General features: G+C 39.2%; 1 protein-coding gene across 1 annotated transcript in view; it reads left to right on the forward strand.

Annotated features, from left to right (window-relative positions):
• LOC108542667 (uncharacterized) overlaps positions 1-1,679 on the forward strand; it is a 6,166-nt gene extending 4,487 nt beyond the window's left edge. The window contains exons 3-4 of the mRNA XM_017892772.1: positions 6-354; positions 972-1,679. Coding sequence (XP_017748261.1) covers positions 6-354; positions 972-1,679 — 1,057 coding nt within the window. The remainder of the gene's footprint in view (positions 1-5; positions 355-971) is intronic.
• Positions 1,680-18,202: the final 16,523 nt, after the last annotated feature.

An 18,202-nucleotide genomic window follows, 5' to 3' on the forward strand; every position in this document is an offset into this window, starting at 1 on the left:
CCCACATGCCCGCAGCTGCCCGGCCCGGCCGGCGAGCTAATCAGCCACCCCACGGGCTCGGGGCTCGCCGGCCCCCGGGACGCAGCCCTCGGCGGCCGGGCGCCCGCTCTGCCCGCGCGCCCCCTCCGTGCACCGGGGAAGGAGTTTGTGTGGCTCTCGCTCAGGCTGTCCGCGGAGGTTGCGGGCGTGAGAGGGGACCCTCGGCTGGGAGAGAACCTCGGGAGGACGAGGAGGAGGACGGTTTGGCGGAGAAGCCACCCCTGGCCCTCGCGGCTCCCCCTACCTATTCCATCGCTCCCGCTACGAGGCGGAAAGGGGAGGACGTGGAAGAAGAAAAGAAAGAGAAGGGGTGGGGTGGGAGAACTGGATATAAAGATCGGCTGGGGGGATGGTGGAAGATTTTTGGTCTCTTCGGCAGCGTCTTTTCTTAAGCGGCGGCGGCAGCAGCAGCAGCAGCAGCAGCAAGAAGAGGAGAAGCAGCCCCAGCTATGACTGCCGCATGTTAATAGCTGCCTCTGGGTTCCTCGGCTGCTGCTGGAGACAGAGCCTGACTCCGAAGTTGTGCAACTGTGGACTGGCAGAGACATTTGAACCCTCTTTTCTCTTCGCTCTGCTTTTGCCCCCTTGGGGTGTGTGAAGCGAGGAACGTAAAGGAAGGCGAGCATTTGGTTCTCTTTTTCCTTCCCCTTTCTCCGTGGCTGTGTAGCAGAAGAAAGGGAAGAGAGACTTTTTGTTGTTGTTTCCTTGACTGGGGTCTCCACCCTCCTGCTGCTTTCTCTGCGCTTCGATTCTCGTTCTTTGCCGCGTGTGGTTGGGGGTGTCTGCATAGGGGCCGGCCGGTCTTTTGCCCCGAGTTCAATGGCTGGATTGTGGAAACTGCACCCGCCTTCAGGTTGTTGAGCAACTGATGGGACGATCTCAGGGACCGGCGGTTACGAAAGGTAATTTATTCTTCGCACTCTTCATAATAGGGGTCGCTCTGGCCGGGCGCAGGCTTCGGCATCTACCGGGCGGGCAACAGAGGGGGTGCGGGGTGCATGCACACTCGCCCTTCCACTCACACACTCGCCCTCACACACACACACACACACTCATCCGGTCGTGATGCGGGGCGGGAAGGGAACCTCCTGGCTGGTGGGCGCTCGGGTCTGGCGCGGGTTCGAGTTTTTTCCAGCCATTCGGCGATTTGGCGGCCGAGGGGAGTGAGGGGGATAAGAGACTGGGCGCATTCGCAGCTGCACACGCTGGGGAATAGGAACAGTTCCCACCCCGTGAATTTTCCCTCCCCTCTCACCCCAGTGCCATCCCCTGGTGGGAGCAGAAAGCGGACAGGAGGGCGCCTTTTCTCCGCCCGGCTGGAACTGGTGCGGCTGGAGGCGGAAGCGGGCTGGAGGACGAACAGGGTCTGGGTGAGAAGCTGGGCTCTGGGAAGATGGAAAATGCAGGTTGCCGAGCCCGGCGCGATTTTCCCTCGACGCTTGCCTGGAGCATCCGTGGTGACCCCTTTTGCCCAGGTCGCGCCCCTGAGTCGTGGAGTCGCGCTACCTCCCCGCGCCCTGCCTGTTGTGTCCCCTTCACGGCAGTTTGGTTTAGACCTGCGTGCCCAGGCTTTGTTAAGCGGTTTTGACTGGAGAAAGCTTCCACTTTCGTGGGTGGCCCGGGCTGCGCTGTGCTGGTAGTGGGCACTGGGCGGGGGGCGGCGGTGTTGCACGAATCCGGGCGGCCGCGGCGCCAGGGCGGGGTGGGCAGAGCATTGGTGGTCGTGGTTGGCGGGTTACAGGTAGGAGAGAAGGCACCTCGGCGCTTCTCTCGGGAGAAGGGAAGGCTCCAGGCTGCAGCGGAGCGTCTGACCTCAGAAGCTTAGGGTGTCAGGCCCCCAGCACTATAGGTGGGTGTGTGTGTGTGTGTGTGTGGTGTGTGTAGGGGTGGGGGCGACCTCCTCCTCTACCAGGGTTACTTGGCGGCGGAGTCGGCGTTTGAGTGTGTGCGCATTTTTGCGCCCCAGGGACGGCAGATAGATATTTGCGGGGATGCTGGAACTGATGCTACTGGAGCTGAGCTTGCTTATTGAAATCGCTTGGGATCCGCTTAACTGGAAAATCTGGTTTGAGGAGGCCACGGGGGCCCCCGCAGGGTGGCGAGGAAGCCTTGCTATGTCCCCTTCCCCTGGAGAGGCGCAGCTCGGCGAGATGCGTGCGGCGCGTGAGAGTCGCTGGTGCAGCGCTCCATGAACCCTAGATTGGCCCTGATGAGAACCTCATAGGGTAGTCATCTCTACAGCAGATTGAAGTAAACGAGTCCAGCCAGCATAACTCCTGGTCCCTGGAATTCTCTGGCCACTTTCCTCGCTCTGATAGAAACATGCGCTGCTTTTATTTATGGCCAGAGATATCATAGCAGTTGGGCGAACTCGAGCCTTGCGAGCCACCTCCGGGGTGTCTCCTCCCTATGTCTGCGTGTGATCCCTGCCTGCGGTAGTTAGAGCACATTGTAAACAACGGTGTAAGCACTCCTGCCACAGTCTCCTTTAGAGTGGAACCTGCTGTCGTCTGTTGTGTTTACTTTCCTGGCTGTATTACTCATTAGGAAGTATAAGGCTTCTTGCACCTCTGATTTTACATCCTTCCAGCCAGCTGCTGGGGAAATGAGGAGACACATAGACTCTGGCAGGAAGGAAAAATTGCCTTCTGTGTTTTGCTCTGAAGTAAATAGGCGGTCTGCTAATTTTAGTGTCATATGGACTATCATCACTAGTTAAAGAATGTCATCGTAGAATCTGCAAAGAAACACTTCTTTAGCATTTTTTTTTTTTCATTTGGAGACTCTCTTATATTTCCCTACGAGAATAAACAGAGTTTGGTAAGATTTCTTTTGTATATTTTTCCATCTGTAATGGTCCTAAATGATCTGGATTTCTGGCGCCCAATTTATCTGTATGTGGATTACAAATAGGATAGAATTCTCAGCTCTTTTATAATCACCAAAATAGAATACCAGATAATTTGTATAGGAGTTAAGAGGATATTTGTTGTTGAATTATCTCTCAGCTTTGTTTCACCCATTTTTTTTTTTTTTTGTAACCAAAGCAAGGGTAAAGAATGCACAAAGATAAACACAGTTTACAAACTGTTACTTTTGCAAGTGAAACTGCTTTTTACTTTTTACTTTCAATAATTAAAATGCATTAAATTCCTTAGGTCTAGATTAGCTCTGACTGCTTTGGTGTTTGTTGCAAATACTTGTGTTCTATTTTGTTTTAAAAAGTATGGGGCTGTTAATGTAACAGGGTACTTTGTTTTTAGGTACAATAATTTCTGGATGTCTTCATTATTTTTTGAAGACCTTGACCTCTTGAAAAAGTATAGATTGCAAAAGACACCGAATCACTGATGCCTGACTTTAAGTTATATTTTCATGAGAGATATTGCTAATGGCCATCACCTAACAGAAAACTTAGAAAATTTTGATTTAATTCATGAGAATCTAGCTTCATGTATTTGTTTCATTTCTAGATGATACGTATTAAAGTCTTTATACTTGCAAATATTTCTGAAGATTAAAGAATACTTGTCCTCCCATTTTAGAAGATCTAATCACAATGATTCCCAGTCCTTACATTACAGGATTTGATCGGATCTGTTCTTTGTTTCCTAGCAGCATGTGTTCCCTAGCAGTCATACATTCCACAGGTCCTGATGTCATTAGAACTGTGTCTGTCAGTGTATTGTGCTGTCTTTAGCTGAAGGTGAATGTGTCAGAGTATTTGAATGCCATTCCATAGCTCTTCCTTATCACTAAGTATTCAGTAACCTGATCCATTTGTGTATATGGTTGACTAGACTATTTCTACAAAATCGGGGTAGGAGGAATGATTCACACAAAGTTTTCTATGAACTATTAATTTTTTTTAGATAGAGATGTTAGGCTGCATCAGGCATCCCTGGCCTGAAGAGTGATAAGCCAGCATGTGATTTGCCTGATGGGTGAATGCTTTTGATGTCTCATTTTAGGTTTCTTGGTGTGATTATCGTTCAGACTGAGAGTGCTTCTCAAAAATATGAATGGAAAGTCTTTCAGAAATGATTTTCTTAATCATGATCTTCTTACAGTTTGCAGATTTAAATACTCTTTTCCACAGGGAATAATAGCAAGTATGGCACTTACTGGCTGCAGCTACAGAGGCTGGCATTGTTTCTACTAATTAGGAAAGGCAGATTTTTTTATGGATTTGATTTACCATTGATTCCTTTGTGTGCTATAGTCAAGGAAATCATAAATAGTAGATTAAAAAGACTATAAAATCATGAAGATTGAAGTTAGTCAAATAATATGATGCAAAACTGAATTGTTTTTCAGATTTGATTTGGACCACTTTAAGTGTTGGTTGAAACTCTCTTTAAAAAGCACTGCCAAGTAGAAGTGACAGTTACTGTTAGAAGTGGGGAGTTTTGGCCCAGAAATCAGCAAGGAAAACTGATTGCGATTTTCATATTTAGGATCAAACAGTGATTTTAAGAAATGCTGTGCAGCCTTAATTTAGCATGGTGTGAATGGCTAGAGCAGTTGGAATTTTAAAAGGATGATCTGTCCTTAAGTTTTGCAAATGGCTATTTTGCCTTCTCTTTCCTAGATTTGCATTATATTCAACATATGCATTTGCTCACTTTGGGAGGAACTGTAAAGAATATGGCTGTATTGTAATTTATTATTTGTCCACAAGGATATATTTGCACTTGGATTATTATTATGTCTTCTTATTTCATGCAAATGCATTTCTTTGTAGAATAACCAATTTTATAATTAAATAAAAAGTAAAACTTGCAAGTATGAGTAAGGTCCTCCTGACATTTTTCCTTGGTTATCTTTCTGTGTTTTGTTGGGTAGGGGTAGGAAGAGGGTTAGAGAGTTGTTGATCAATGAAGAGAAAATCCAGATTTTCATTCGTTGTAGTACATCGCGAGAATGTAGTGTGAGCATGCCTGTAAATAACATTTATGCATCTAAGGTGTGTAGGTTTTTCCCCAAATCTTTAATGTCGTTACTCTGATCTGAGTGTCAGCATGGCCCAATAAAATTAACTCTACTGCTGCATAAGAAACCAGGTGTAACTTTTTCCTTAGAATTGTGAAATGTGCATATCGATTCATAAGCACAAAATATAAAAAGAGAAAAGTAGCTGTCCCACTTGAAATTAATTGAACTTTTTTATTTATTTTTGGGGGTGAATAAAAGGGGAGAGTTTCTATATTTGCTCATAATAGGTTCTATAGACCTTGATAAATCATGTCTTCCTTATGTCTTATTGACACTTAAAACAGGAACTTAGTTTCAATTTTAATGAATATCTTCATAAAAGTGATTACAAATAGGTATTAAAAGAAGTGAAAATTTGGTCCATATTATTCAAGAATTTAAATGTAATATTGTGATGATAATCCTACTTACTTTGAAAACTATCTTTGGGATGGAAAAATAAATCACCCAACTGAATGTTTCTTTCTGCTAAAACTTCCATGTCAGTTTCTTTGTAAAGCAAACAATGCTCTTTTATCAGTGTTTTCAAAGTGTCCTCTGGGGAACCCTGAGGATCTCTGACACCCCTTCAGAGGAAATGTGAAAAGAAAACATTTTTATAATAATGCTAAGACATTATTTGCCTTTCACTTGTATTCTTTAACAAGTGTTCAGTGGCGTTTTCCAGAAGGTATATGATATGTGATGGCATCATTGCTCTCATGGCATATGTCATATGTTCTTATGTATTTGCAAGTTTTAGAATTTTCCCAGTTTATCAATACTTGAATGGTGACAGTTACAGGTATAATAATCAAAAGTCACTTTAGAGGCTGAGTGCAGTGGCTCACACCTCTAATCCTGCACTTTGGGAGGCTGAAGTGGGCAGATCACTTTAGGTAAGGAGTTCGAGACCAACCTGACCAGCATGGTGAAACCCTGTCTCTACTAAAAATACAAAAATTAGCTGGGCGTGGTGGTGCATGCCCATAGTCCCAGCTACTTAGGAGGCTTGAAGCAGGAGGATCGCTGGAACCCAGGAGGTAGAGGTTGCAGTGAGCCAAGATCGCATCACTGCACTCCAGCCTGGGCCACAGAGCAAGACTGTGTCTCAAAAACAACACAAAACAAACAACAAAAAAAGAAGTCACTTTAGGTCATTTTTTAAAATTATTATTATACTTTTAAATTCTGGGATACATGCGCAGATGTGCAGGTTTGTTACATGGGTATACACGTGCCATGGTGGTTTGCTGCATCCGTCAACCCATCATCTACATTAGGTATTTCTCCTAATACTATCCTTCCCCTAGCCTCCACCCGCCAACAGGCCCCAGTGTGTGATGTTCCCCTCCCTGTATCCATGTGTTCTCATGGTTTAATTCCCACTTATGAGTGAGAACATGGAGTGTTTGGTTTTCTGTTCCTGTATTAGTTTGCTGAGAATGATGGTTTCCAGCTTCATCCATGTCCCTGCAAAGGACATGAACTCATCCCTTTTTATGGCTGCATAGTATTCCATGGTATATATGTTCCACGTTTTCTTTATCCAGTGTATCATTGATGGGCATTTGGGTTGGTTCCAAGTATTTGCTATTGTGAACAGTGCCGTAATAAACATACGTGTGCATGTGTCTTTATAGTAGAATAATTCATAATCCTTTGGGTATATACCCAGTAATGGGATTGCTGAATCAAATGGTACTGCTGGATCAAATGGTGTTGCTGGTTCTAGATCCTTGAGGAATCGCCACTCCGTCTTCCACAATGGTTGAACTAATTTACACTCCTACCAATAGTGTAAAAGCATTCCTATTTCTCCATATCCTCTCCAGCACCTATTGTTTTCTGACATTTTACTGATCTCAATTCTGTCTTGAGATGGTATCTCATTGTGGTTTTGATTTGCATTTCTCTAATGTAGGTCATTAATTTTTAAGAGTGTAAAATGGTCCTGGGCTAGAAAGTCTGAGAACGAACGGCTCAAGTAGACTTTTCTGAGATCTGCCTCCTTGTTCTCTAAAATGCCACCCATCCAGCCACATAAAGAGCCATGTAGGATGAGAAAATGATTAGATGTCCAACCTGTAAAAAGATAGGCAGGTTGGATATAGTTATTAATTATTTGGCATTTTCATTATTTTATTTCCAAATAATCCAGTGTAGGAAACTTGTTTTTAGACTTTTGTCCCCATTTAGTGAAATGGAAACTTTAAAACAGCAGATATGCAGCCTGATCTCCTGACTGCTCTTGGGAAGGCTACAAAGGAGTCAAGGGGAAAATATCTTCATCTAGGCCCTAGATCAAGATATTTTGATACCTAGAAAGTCAGAGTGGTGTCGAGATGAACAGAAAGGGACTCTGGAGTGTTTGCCTAGGTTTAATAAACTATTGGATTTGGGTTAAGATACCTGATCTCTCTACACTTTAATTTGCTGACATTTTTAATGGATTTAACAATTTTACCAAATTCACAGATGATTATGAAGATTTAATTGGTAAATCTATGCAGAGTCCTTAAAACAGTTCCTTGTGCATAATAATAACATAATTATTTGCTACTATTATTATTACTATCATCATCATTATTACTGGGTCTCATGAGAGTCCTAGGAAACTTTAATCAATTCCCCATGTGATTTAGATACATAATTATATTTCACACCATTTTACAATATGTCTTAAAATGTTGGTAAATTTTAAAATTTCATATAAAAGATAATCTTGACTTTATTTTACTCTCACACTATAAAACTCATGAAGGGTTATTAGCATTTTTTAGAGGAGGAATTAATAAAACACCTTTGTTAGCTTGAGCTAAGTTTGAAGTTTGATAGTGAATGTGAATGCCCAATTAAAACTAGATTTCAAAGACCCTAATTGAATATTTATGTATCTTGGGAATTATTAGAGAGGAAATCACTTTTCTGAAGTGATATCAAGATGACTCACTATACTCTTAATCTGTTAATCACTATCTAAGCACCACAACAAGCCATTTTCAGTGCAAAGGATCCTTGGGGCAATTATATACTGTAGTTCAGTCTGTTTGTGAGTGGTGATATGTCTAACTAGTGAAAGAAGCTATGCACTCAGATTAGCTTTACTAGATGCTAAAGTTTAACTGGAAAACTGTATAATATTTTTGAATGAGACTTTGGCAACTATTTGAAAACTCTAAGTTACAGATGTACTTATAAGTTATATACATTTTTGGGGTATATTCTATGGCTCGTTAAAGTTTCTGACCCAGCCTATCACTATGAAATTAGTACTATAGCACTTTCCTTCCAGAACTTTGGTTGATTCTGATTTAGTGTTGTAGAAACTAAATTATCCTCCATACATAGGAATAGCTGGGCAGTGTTTTTAATTATGAGATTCTCAGAAATGGTCTTTGGACTGAGAGTCACTTGAATACAACCCTAAATGTGCAAGTTTCTACCTCTGTTATTGCTGTCTGTAAAATAGAGATAATAAAGTCTACATTGCTGGTTTGAGTGGAGTAATAGGAAGTAAATATAAAAGTACCTAGTGGAGTGATTATTTCATGCATAGTACCTTTTGTTATTAGTCATAGTATTATTAGAAATGTCCTTGAGTACCATTATTAAGAAAACTTAGCTAAATCAAATATCATTTTCTTAATTGAAGAGTTCTTGATGAGCTGGGAAAATCAATAGCATTTTCTTAAGTAGTTGAGAAAGGTTCGAGTCTTGTATTTATTTTTACTATGTTGTTTCCCTCTGTCCCTTTTTAACCTTTTAAGTACTTCTTTCTGAGCTCCTCTTCATCTTAAAATGTTATGCTCTGCTCCTAATTCCCCATCAAAAATTACAATCCTGGCCAAAAAATATTTTTGACATCCACCAAATACTGTGTCCGAAGATTGACTTTAAATTGGGTATAAAATGACAGTAACAATTTAAGATGTTTTAAATTAAATACCCTGTTATCTTTTCACATGTCAATCATTCTTTAAGCTTTAACTGCATCAGAATTTTCTATAATGCTGTAACCATATCAAGTCATCACAAACGTCGAAGATATCAGGATTCTCATACTTTTAAAAGATTTGTAATCCCAGATTTTAAGTCTCGTGAGAATGCCATAAATGAGATAAACCTATAAAATTCAGATCCCAAAATTGCTTTAAAGACTAAAACTTTTGAAGGGCTTGTAAATGAATCCAAATTTTAGAATTCACATCTGTATTTCAGTGACAGTGCCAATAACAAGTTATTAAAATGTGTGACTTTTTCTATAATTATCCAGCATGTATACTGAAAAGGAAAGGATATGATATGGTAGGTGGTAAAAATGAATGAAAAGTAAACTGCACATTGGACTGGATGACTGGCTTGCTAAATGGCACCAGAATTAGGTGTTTTAAAGTATGACTCAAGGAACTGAAAGCCGAGTAGAAACGACACCCCCTCCTGTTTGATCAGCTTGTGTTGGTGTTTACGCATCCCGCAGAGGCAGAGCGTGTTACTATTCAGGACAGCCCCAGTGGCTCCACAGTAGCCTGAGCCTGTGAGAATAGAGGAGAGACTCAAGCCCAGTTTTTGATGTTCTGCTTGGGTGGGTAACCTGAATACTAAAATGCATTCCATTGACGCTGACCCTGTAAGAGGGTTTTCAACAGTCTCCTGTTTTGTTTTGATTTGGTTCGGTTCCCCCCTTCCCCGTTTCCTTTTTCTCAAACTCTTCCAAAGACTTTTGGATAAAAGGAAATGGTCCTGACTGATGGTCATCTTTTTGTATGAGATTTTATTTCTGGCAAGAATGGAGGGGTTCAACTGGTTTTCATTAACACCTTTTGTTTTTTCAAATTTTCAGTGTTCTTGGTTTGTCAATGGCTTATGGTTGTTGTTTGAACCTTGACTCAGAATACTGATTATGACTTCAAGGCGTGGACAAAGAACCTATTGAGAAATCATTTTCTGTTAACACAAGGCATGTGTGTATCTATAGCCTTTCTTTTTATTGGCTTTAAATGTTTGGTTGATGTTGTCTAATGAGTTTTAATTATATTATTAACTGTAGTTGGCTTTGGAGGAAGAGCTTAGGCAGCCATTTAAAAAAATTACATACAATCATCTTTTGAGGTTTAGGGAATTTCAATTAGTTTTCACTATGATTCTTAATTTTTATGTGTGATGGTTAAATATTACAGTCATTCTAAAATGGTGCAATTTTATGATAATATCTAAATAATATGTACTTAAATTTAACTTAAAATATTTAATAGAATGGGTGTTTTCACTATATCTATTTTAATTGCAAAGACACCTCCAGCTAGCTTTCTGCTGAACTGATTAATTTATTGGGAAGTTATTGTGTTTCTCACCTAAAGATTCTTGGGAAAGAGTGAAGTTTTACCTAGGTATCAGAAAAAATTGGATACCTCTAGGCTTCTGCTTCAGTTCCATGCCTACCAGTTCCAGGCCTACCCAGCCTACCAGTTTTCTTTTTCTCTGACTACTGGATTCATTCCCTTTCACCACAGTCTGAATTAAGTACTCAGTCTTATACTGATCTACTGTCGTCAGCTTGGTGGAGGCAGTAAGAATATTGCAGTTCCTCTGTGGATGAATGGATAGCTAGCTTGAAGAAGAGGCTCAATTAAGAGAGGGATGTTGCTTACACAAAAAGAAAGAGGTGCTGATAGTATCTGAATAGTGATTCTTTAATAACTGGGACAAATCAGTTGTTGGAAGAATTGGTTAGAAAAATCATTGAAAATGGGTTTACCCTCTTCCTATAAGAGGCCAGAGTGATCTTAGAAAATGGTTCCTTACTCACTCGACCAACAAAACCCAACAAAATTATGCAAATCGTGAGGTTCAAATCTTCAGGTTCATTTCAAGAGCACCCAAGTTATCTATGAAACTGCTCAAGACATCTAGTCTCTGTATATATGAAAAGCCACCAAATATCTAAAAGAAGTCCCTTTGCAGAAGCAGTGTGCTATTTGCATCCTACAGTGGTAGAGCCACTGTACAATGGCTCTGTTCAATGCCAGATGGGAGAGCTGGACACAGGTTTGTTGGCACAAAGAGAGCTGGATTTTTTCCTGTACATGCTTGAAAATGCAGAGAATAATGCTGATCTTCAAGGTTTGAATAGAGACTATCTAGGCATTGAGTAGATGAGATGAACAAAATCCCCAAGATGTGACATCTGATAGTGCTTATGCTTGAATTAACCCATGTATGAGCTAGGCTGGCCACATTACTGAAAACGAACAAATTGTTCCAAAACCAGAAGTGGAGACTGCACAGAAGAAAAAGTTATGTCAGAAGAAACTAAAGAAACAAAAACTTATGGCATAGGAACAAATACAGCATAAAATAAATGCAAATAGAAGTAAAACCAGAAAAAGTGAGTTTGTAGATATGTATCCATCCATCTGTTTGAGACGTCTAATTATTTTACACTTGCTGTGTACTCATTATGTCATACTTCTGATGAGAATATATGTTTATTCAAGTAAACCTTCTGTTTAGAGGCAGAGTATTCAAAATTATATCAAGTAAGATATTTCAGATAATTGAGCATGGATAACTTTATAGCTGCCTACAGCATAAAACAAAATATACTTCAGTGTATCCAGTAGTGTTTTTCAAATGATAAACATCTAATATGGGCCCATTATTACCAAAACCAGAGACTGAATATTAATGCTGACACTTGACCACCTGAGGTGGCTTAAAGCTATTGTATGTATTGTTTGAAATACTCCTAAATTTATTATGTTACTTTTCTTGTATTCAGAAAAGAAAGTTATGTTGAGTTTTCATTTTCATTTAAATGTACCAAGTCAATGTAAGTAGTAACATATGAAGATAATTTGGAAGAATTTTTAAAGGTTAGTAGAAGGGCTAATTAGCAGAAATCTTATGTACAATGACTTTCCTTACTAGTGCAAATCCTCAAAGAAGAAGGAGCACTAAAAATTAGTATGCTGTCAATTTTTTTTTTTTTTTTTTTTTAATGATTTGACGTTATTAAGCAGACTTTGCGAGTATTTCTTTTTCTGGTGCGTTTGATTAAATGTGTGATCTTATCTTGGTGAAATAGCCTGCTGGGCTGCAGACAGTAGTGTTCAGAAATGAAATTTGCTTAGAGCCTCTGAGCAGACATTTATTCAATGAGACCTTTCTTGAATAATAGATAATAGTGAGATAACAATGGTGTGTGTATGTATGTTTTCTTCCTTGAATTTAGGGGATGTTGAGCTAAGCAACAACAACAGGAGAAGTAATGGGGTATGAAAGAAAGCATTCGATTTATATATGAGAAATTAACCTACTTTATTACAAATGAATGAACAGTCTGTATGAGGGACTCATAGTATCAATGTCAGAGGACTCTGTGTTAGCCCATATGTTTTGTTTTAGCAGTCCTTGTATGTTAATTCCTTGCCGGCTATTTTCTTTTAGCTTAGTAGAGGTTACTCTGGAATGAATTTTTCCTCAACATACATCATTTGTGCGTGCTTTTTCGATTCTACTTGGGTGCTGGTAATGGCAGAATTTTGATTCCCATTCTTTCTTCCTAGTATAGAAGATCATATTTAAATTTTTTTCTGATTATAGTACATGCTCATGTTGAACACTTTTGAAATACAGAGATACATAAAGTTAAAACTGAAATCACACAATATAACATAATATATTGGCATACCACCATGTTCGCAGAGATTACATCATACTTAATTTTTGCTTTGATTATCTGCATCTGTATTTTGTGTATGTGTTTGTTTTAATTGAAATGAGATTAAGCCATATTTAGTTTGTAGAATTATCTCCAATTTCTCAATGCCATTATTTTTTTGAAATCATTATTTTAAGTATTGTAAAATATTTCATAATGTAGATATACTATGATTTATTCAAACATTTACTTATTCATGTGGGTTGTCATTTGTTACTAGAATAAGTGATGTCACCATGATTATCCAAGTGCTGAAAGCTTGGCCTGTTCTCTAGTTTTTTCTGTAGTACAGATTCCTTGAAGTACAATTACTAGATCAAGGAGTAAATAATCCTTTGACTCTTTCTGCTTGGTTACAGATCCAGATGCATCATTGCCGTCTGTATAACTGGTCCTCTGAAAGTTTTGGAAACTCTTAAGAATTGTTAACTCTCAGTTGTGTATAGTTCATGGCTACTAATTCTTGATTATGTATAGTTAGTAAAGTTAGTAACTTTTACTAAGTTTTTGGTAATACTTAAGAATTACTAATGCTCAGCTGTACATGTATGCCAATATATAAAAGCAGAGGTCAATAAAATAATAATAATAAATGGAAATTTACTGATTGTTAATATTTAAGTAAAATTGTGCCTTATGTCTTTGAATTTAACATATTACTAAAACAAAACCATACAACAAATTTGCTCCATGAAGAATTGAGTCCATCATGTGTCTAATATTTCCATAAATGTTATTAATTTCTTTCACTGATCTTGAGTGGACCTCATATCTCTTAAGTTTATCTAAAGTATCAACTTAACAAAACTTTTTCTTTCCATACTTCTTATGGAACAAAACCAAATGGTGGTTTGGATTATTGTTCTAAAATTTAAGTATGAAAAGTAGGAGCAAATTATCAGTCAATGCATTTAAAATAAATAAAGTTTGTCTATAAAAGTAGACAGGTCAGAAAAGTAATTAAACAGAACATTTTGGCTTATAATAAGTAAACGTGAGCACAGGTTTTGCTAGGTGTAACCTCAATTGGAGATCTGTCTGTAGAAATAAGAGTTAGGTACAGGCTGGATGCTGTGACTCATGCCTATAATCCCAGTACTTTGGGAGGCTGAGACAGGACAATCGCTTGAACCCAGAAGTTTGAGACTAACCTGGGCAACATTGTTATACCCTATCTCTATAAAAATTATTAGAAAATTAGGCAGGCATGGTGGTGCATGTCCGTAGTCCCAGCTCCTCAGGAGACTGAGGCTGGAGGATCGCTTGAGTGGAGGAGTTCCAGGCTGCAGTGAATCATCATCGCGCCACAGCACTCCAGCCTGGGCTACAGAGTGAGACTTCGACTATTAAAAAAAAAAAAAAAAAAAAAAAAAAATCAATAAAAATAGATACATAATGTGACATGTCCAGTAGTGTTTAGGTAAAATTAAAGAGTAAAACAGCAGGTGGATAATGCAATTTGAAATCAATTTTCCAGTAATGCTGGTACCTACTGAATTTGATTTCATTGTAGTTCATTCTTTGTTCTGAGAGACTTTAAACAGTATCTTTGTGACTTCTGCTTCCAATTGTACAGACATATTTATGATACATTTCTGGCAGTCAGAGTGGAATCATTTTCTACTTTCAATATCGATATTTTGTTTAAATCTGCACCAGAACGTATTTATGGGACAGAGTTTAATGCTTGATAAATAAATGATTGTATAACTGCATGAATGTGCTTTATGGACCTAGAAGAAACAACTGAACATGAAAGCAGTTTTTGAAGTTACTGTTGCAAGATAAATTTAAGTGCCATTGAAAATTGCTCTGTACATGCACGTGCAATAAAGAAAGGCACAGAAGGAATCTTGAAAGCCAGACTCTGTGTTTTAGTTTCCTTAAAAATATATTGTCAAGAGTTGAAGTGACTTGCCCAAAGTGACATGGCAGTTTTGTAGCACATGCTGCCTTCTATTATGAAATTCCTTTTTTTTTTTTTTTTTTTTTTTGAGACGGAGTCTCTGTCGCCCAGGCTGGAGTGCAGTGGTGCGATCTAGGCTCACTGCAAGCTCCGCCTTCTGGGTTCACGCCATTCTCCTGCCTCAGCCTCCTGAGTAGCTGGGACTACAGGCGCCGGCCACTATGCCCAGCTAATTTTTTTGTATTTTTAGTAGAGACAGGGTTTCACCGTGTTAGCCAGGATGGTCTCGATCTCCTCACCTCGTGATCTGCCCACCTCAGACTCTCAAAGTGTTGGGATAATAGGCGTGAGCCACCGCGCCCGGCCTGGAATTTCTTAGTCTTGCACTTGAGAGTTCTCATTTCTGATTTCAGGAATGATGTTATCACTCTCTATCTTGTATCGAATTAGTCACGTAACTTCTGTAGGTCTGTTTCATCTGTAAGTAGAAGATAGGGTGGTGGGTGGTCCTTTTACCCTAAAATATCCATGGGATATAGGGTGGTGGGTGGTCCTTTTACCCTAAAATATCCATGGGATAAAATAAAATGGTAGGCCGGGCGCGGTGGCTCAAGCCTGTAATCCCAGCACTTTGGGAGGCCGAGACGGGCGGATCACGAGGTCAGGAGATCGAGACCATCCTGGCTAACACGGTGAAACCCCGTCTCTACTAAAAGATACAAAAAACTAGCCAGGCGACGTGGCGGGCGCCTGTAGTCCCAGCTACTCGGGAGGCTGAGGCAGGAGAATGGCGTGAACCCGGGAGGCGGAGGTTGCAGTGAGCTGAGATCCGGCCACAGTACTCCAGCCCGGGCAACAGAGCGAGACTCCACCTCAAAAAAAATAAAATAAAATAAAATAAAAAAAAATAATAATAAAATAAAATGGTAAAACTTATTAGAATACTTCTCCTTGCAAGGTGTACTTTTCAGAAAAAAACTTAATAGGTAGTTGATGTTGTAAGAATTTTCACATTTCTTCCTTTGTTAAGAGCTAAGGCTCAGTATTGCATGTGGTAATAGCACATTTTAAAAATATGAAATAGATTAAACCATCTTTTTGTGATGGCTTAAAGGGAAAGTGACATAATGAAGATGCTTTGCATGATTTAAAACCATTAAGGAGTCTGATATACTTTTATGATATTTCTCTATTATTAAGGATAGTAATACGTTTTGTTCCTAATAAATGATTTGAGGATTGGTATAGTTTGTTATATCAGCTTTCTTTTTCTTATGTTTATATTCAATGCTTGTTAGATTCAGAGCTTTGGGCCCATGGTAGTGTTACCTTGTATCAAGGCAATTTCAACTTTTCTTCATTTATAAAGCAAAAGTGTATACCTTGAGTATAGAATTCTCAGTGTCCTCCTTTTACTCCTTTTTTTTTTTCTTATGGCTGAATTTATTTATGTAAAATTATTACAATTTATTATAAGGTTCAAACGTTAAATTGTGTTTAGTTCTACATTAATGAAATGATCTTTACTGGCTGGGCTTAATAAACACATAAATAGAAAAGTATCAATTACAGTAATAAAAATGTATATACATGAATGAAAATCAAAGAGGAAAAGTAGAAAGAGGGCAAAGGAATCATAAAAGCATGATTTCAAACCTTTCCTCTATGTCACACTGAAAAAGTTACTTCACTTCTCTATGCCTAATTTCTTCATGTGTGGAAAAGGATAAAAACAATACCTACCTTTCAGAGTTACTGTGAGGATTAAATGAGGTAGTACACATAAAACATATTGCACACTGTCTAGATTTGTATAAGCACCCAATACATTTTATTATTTGTGTTAATTTTTTCATTAATTTGTTGTTGAAGCTGCTACCTTTTCGTAAGTGGGCCTCTAAATTGTTCTACTATTTTTCTGCAGTTCCCAAAATACTAGTTTCATTAAATCATTAATTTTATAATTCACTATTTATTTGTTAGCACCAGATGTCTGCAGGGTGCTGGGGATATGGAGCAAAACATGGCAGAAAGAGCCTCTGACTTTATGGCACATGCAAAATCATGGAAATAAAGAGGAATTAAGCAATGTATCCCTCATTAATTAGTCATAGTTAAAAGAGGAAAAGTCCAGGATGCTTTGAGAGTTTAGCAGCAGAATCAGACCTTGTCTGAGCTAGGTGGTGAGTGGGATCTGAAAAGACTTCCCAGAGCCAGTGACATGTGAACTGAGATAGGAAGGTTGACTAGGCAGCCCTAGAGAATGTGCTCTCTTCACTTTCTGTCATCAGAAGAGCTCATCACAGACCCAAGCATGTTCTGGTGGAGGAGGTTAATAGAGCTGAGTACAGGGAGGAAAACTGAACATTGATGCCTTGATATGGCAATGGAGACAACAAATCTGAAATTTTTCCTTTACGGAGAAACTGAGTTAACATTGAGAATGTTTCAATATCACTTGTCTAGCTTTACTATTATATTTCAGGATGCCAGAAAATAAACTCTCTATTGACCATAAACAGTGGTCAGGCACTGAAAATTTGAGATGAGCAGGAATATGTAAGATCTATACAAATATTGAAATGAAGATTTCAGAGTTTAGTTTTGGAGATAGGCATCTGTTCGTATTGTGACGAGGAGAGTTTTACTCCAGAAGGTTGGTTCCTACTCATCCTTATCCTTATTTCTTCCCATCCCTATTGACTTACTAAGTACTTGGTATCTTTTGTCCCTGAGAAACTCTGTAGCAATAGAGAAGCCAGCTTTAGGAATACCAGTGCTAAAGAAAAGGCTATGGTTATGACTCTATTTGTCAAAGAATAGCAGTAAAATACCAATCTGGAAAACAATTGTTAAGGAAAATGTGGTATTATTGTTTAGTAAAGAGAGTAGACTTTGTCTTCTTTTCACTGCTAGGATTATGGTTATTATTTAAATTTGGGGGGACTTTCTACAGTATGTAATGATAAAGATTATTTCTTTTTTTTTTTTTTTTTTTTTTTTTTTTTTTTTTTTTGAGACGGGAGCTCTCGGCTCTGTCACCCAGGCTGGAGTTTGCAGCTGCCGGATTCTTTTCAGCTCACTTGCAAAGCTCCGCCTTCCCGGTTCACGCCATTCTTTCCTTGTCTTCAGCCTCCCAGAGCTTGGCGACTAACAGGCCAGCGCCACGTCGCCCGCTAGTTTTTGTATTTTTTTAGTAGAAGACGGCGGGCTTTTTCCCGTGTTAGCCAGGATCTGGTCTCGATCCCTTGACCTCCGTGAATCCGCCCGTCTCGGCCTCCCAAAAAAAGTGCTGGGAATTTAAACAGGCTTGACCACCGGCGCACCCGGCAAGATTAATTTTCTTAATTATTTTTGCGAAAACAAAAATTATTAATACTAAATTAAGAGTTAATAGTGCAAGTAGTTTTAAAAAAAAACTGATTTTTTGTTTAGGAGTTCTTTTGGGCCCAAAAAAATTTGTTGAAGTAAAAAGTTATGGTTTAGGCAAAAAAAAAAATTTGAACTTAGCTGAAAAACTTCAAATTTTTTAAAAGAGGAAGAGTTTTTCCTATAATAGC

The sequence above is a fragment of the Rhinopithecus bieti genome, unplaced genomic scaffold (assembly GCF_001698545.2).
Source record: "Rhinopithecus bieti isolate Rb0 unplaced genomic scaffold, ASM169854v2 scaffold_20169, whole genome shotgun sequence".
NCBI lineage: Eukaryota > Metazoa > Chordata > Mammalia > Primates > Cercopithecidae > Rhinopithecus > Rhinopithecus bieti.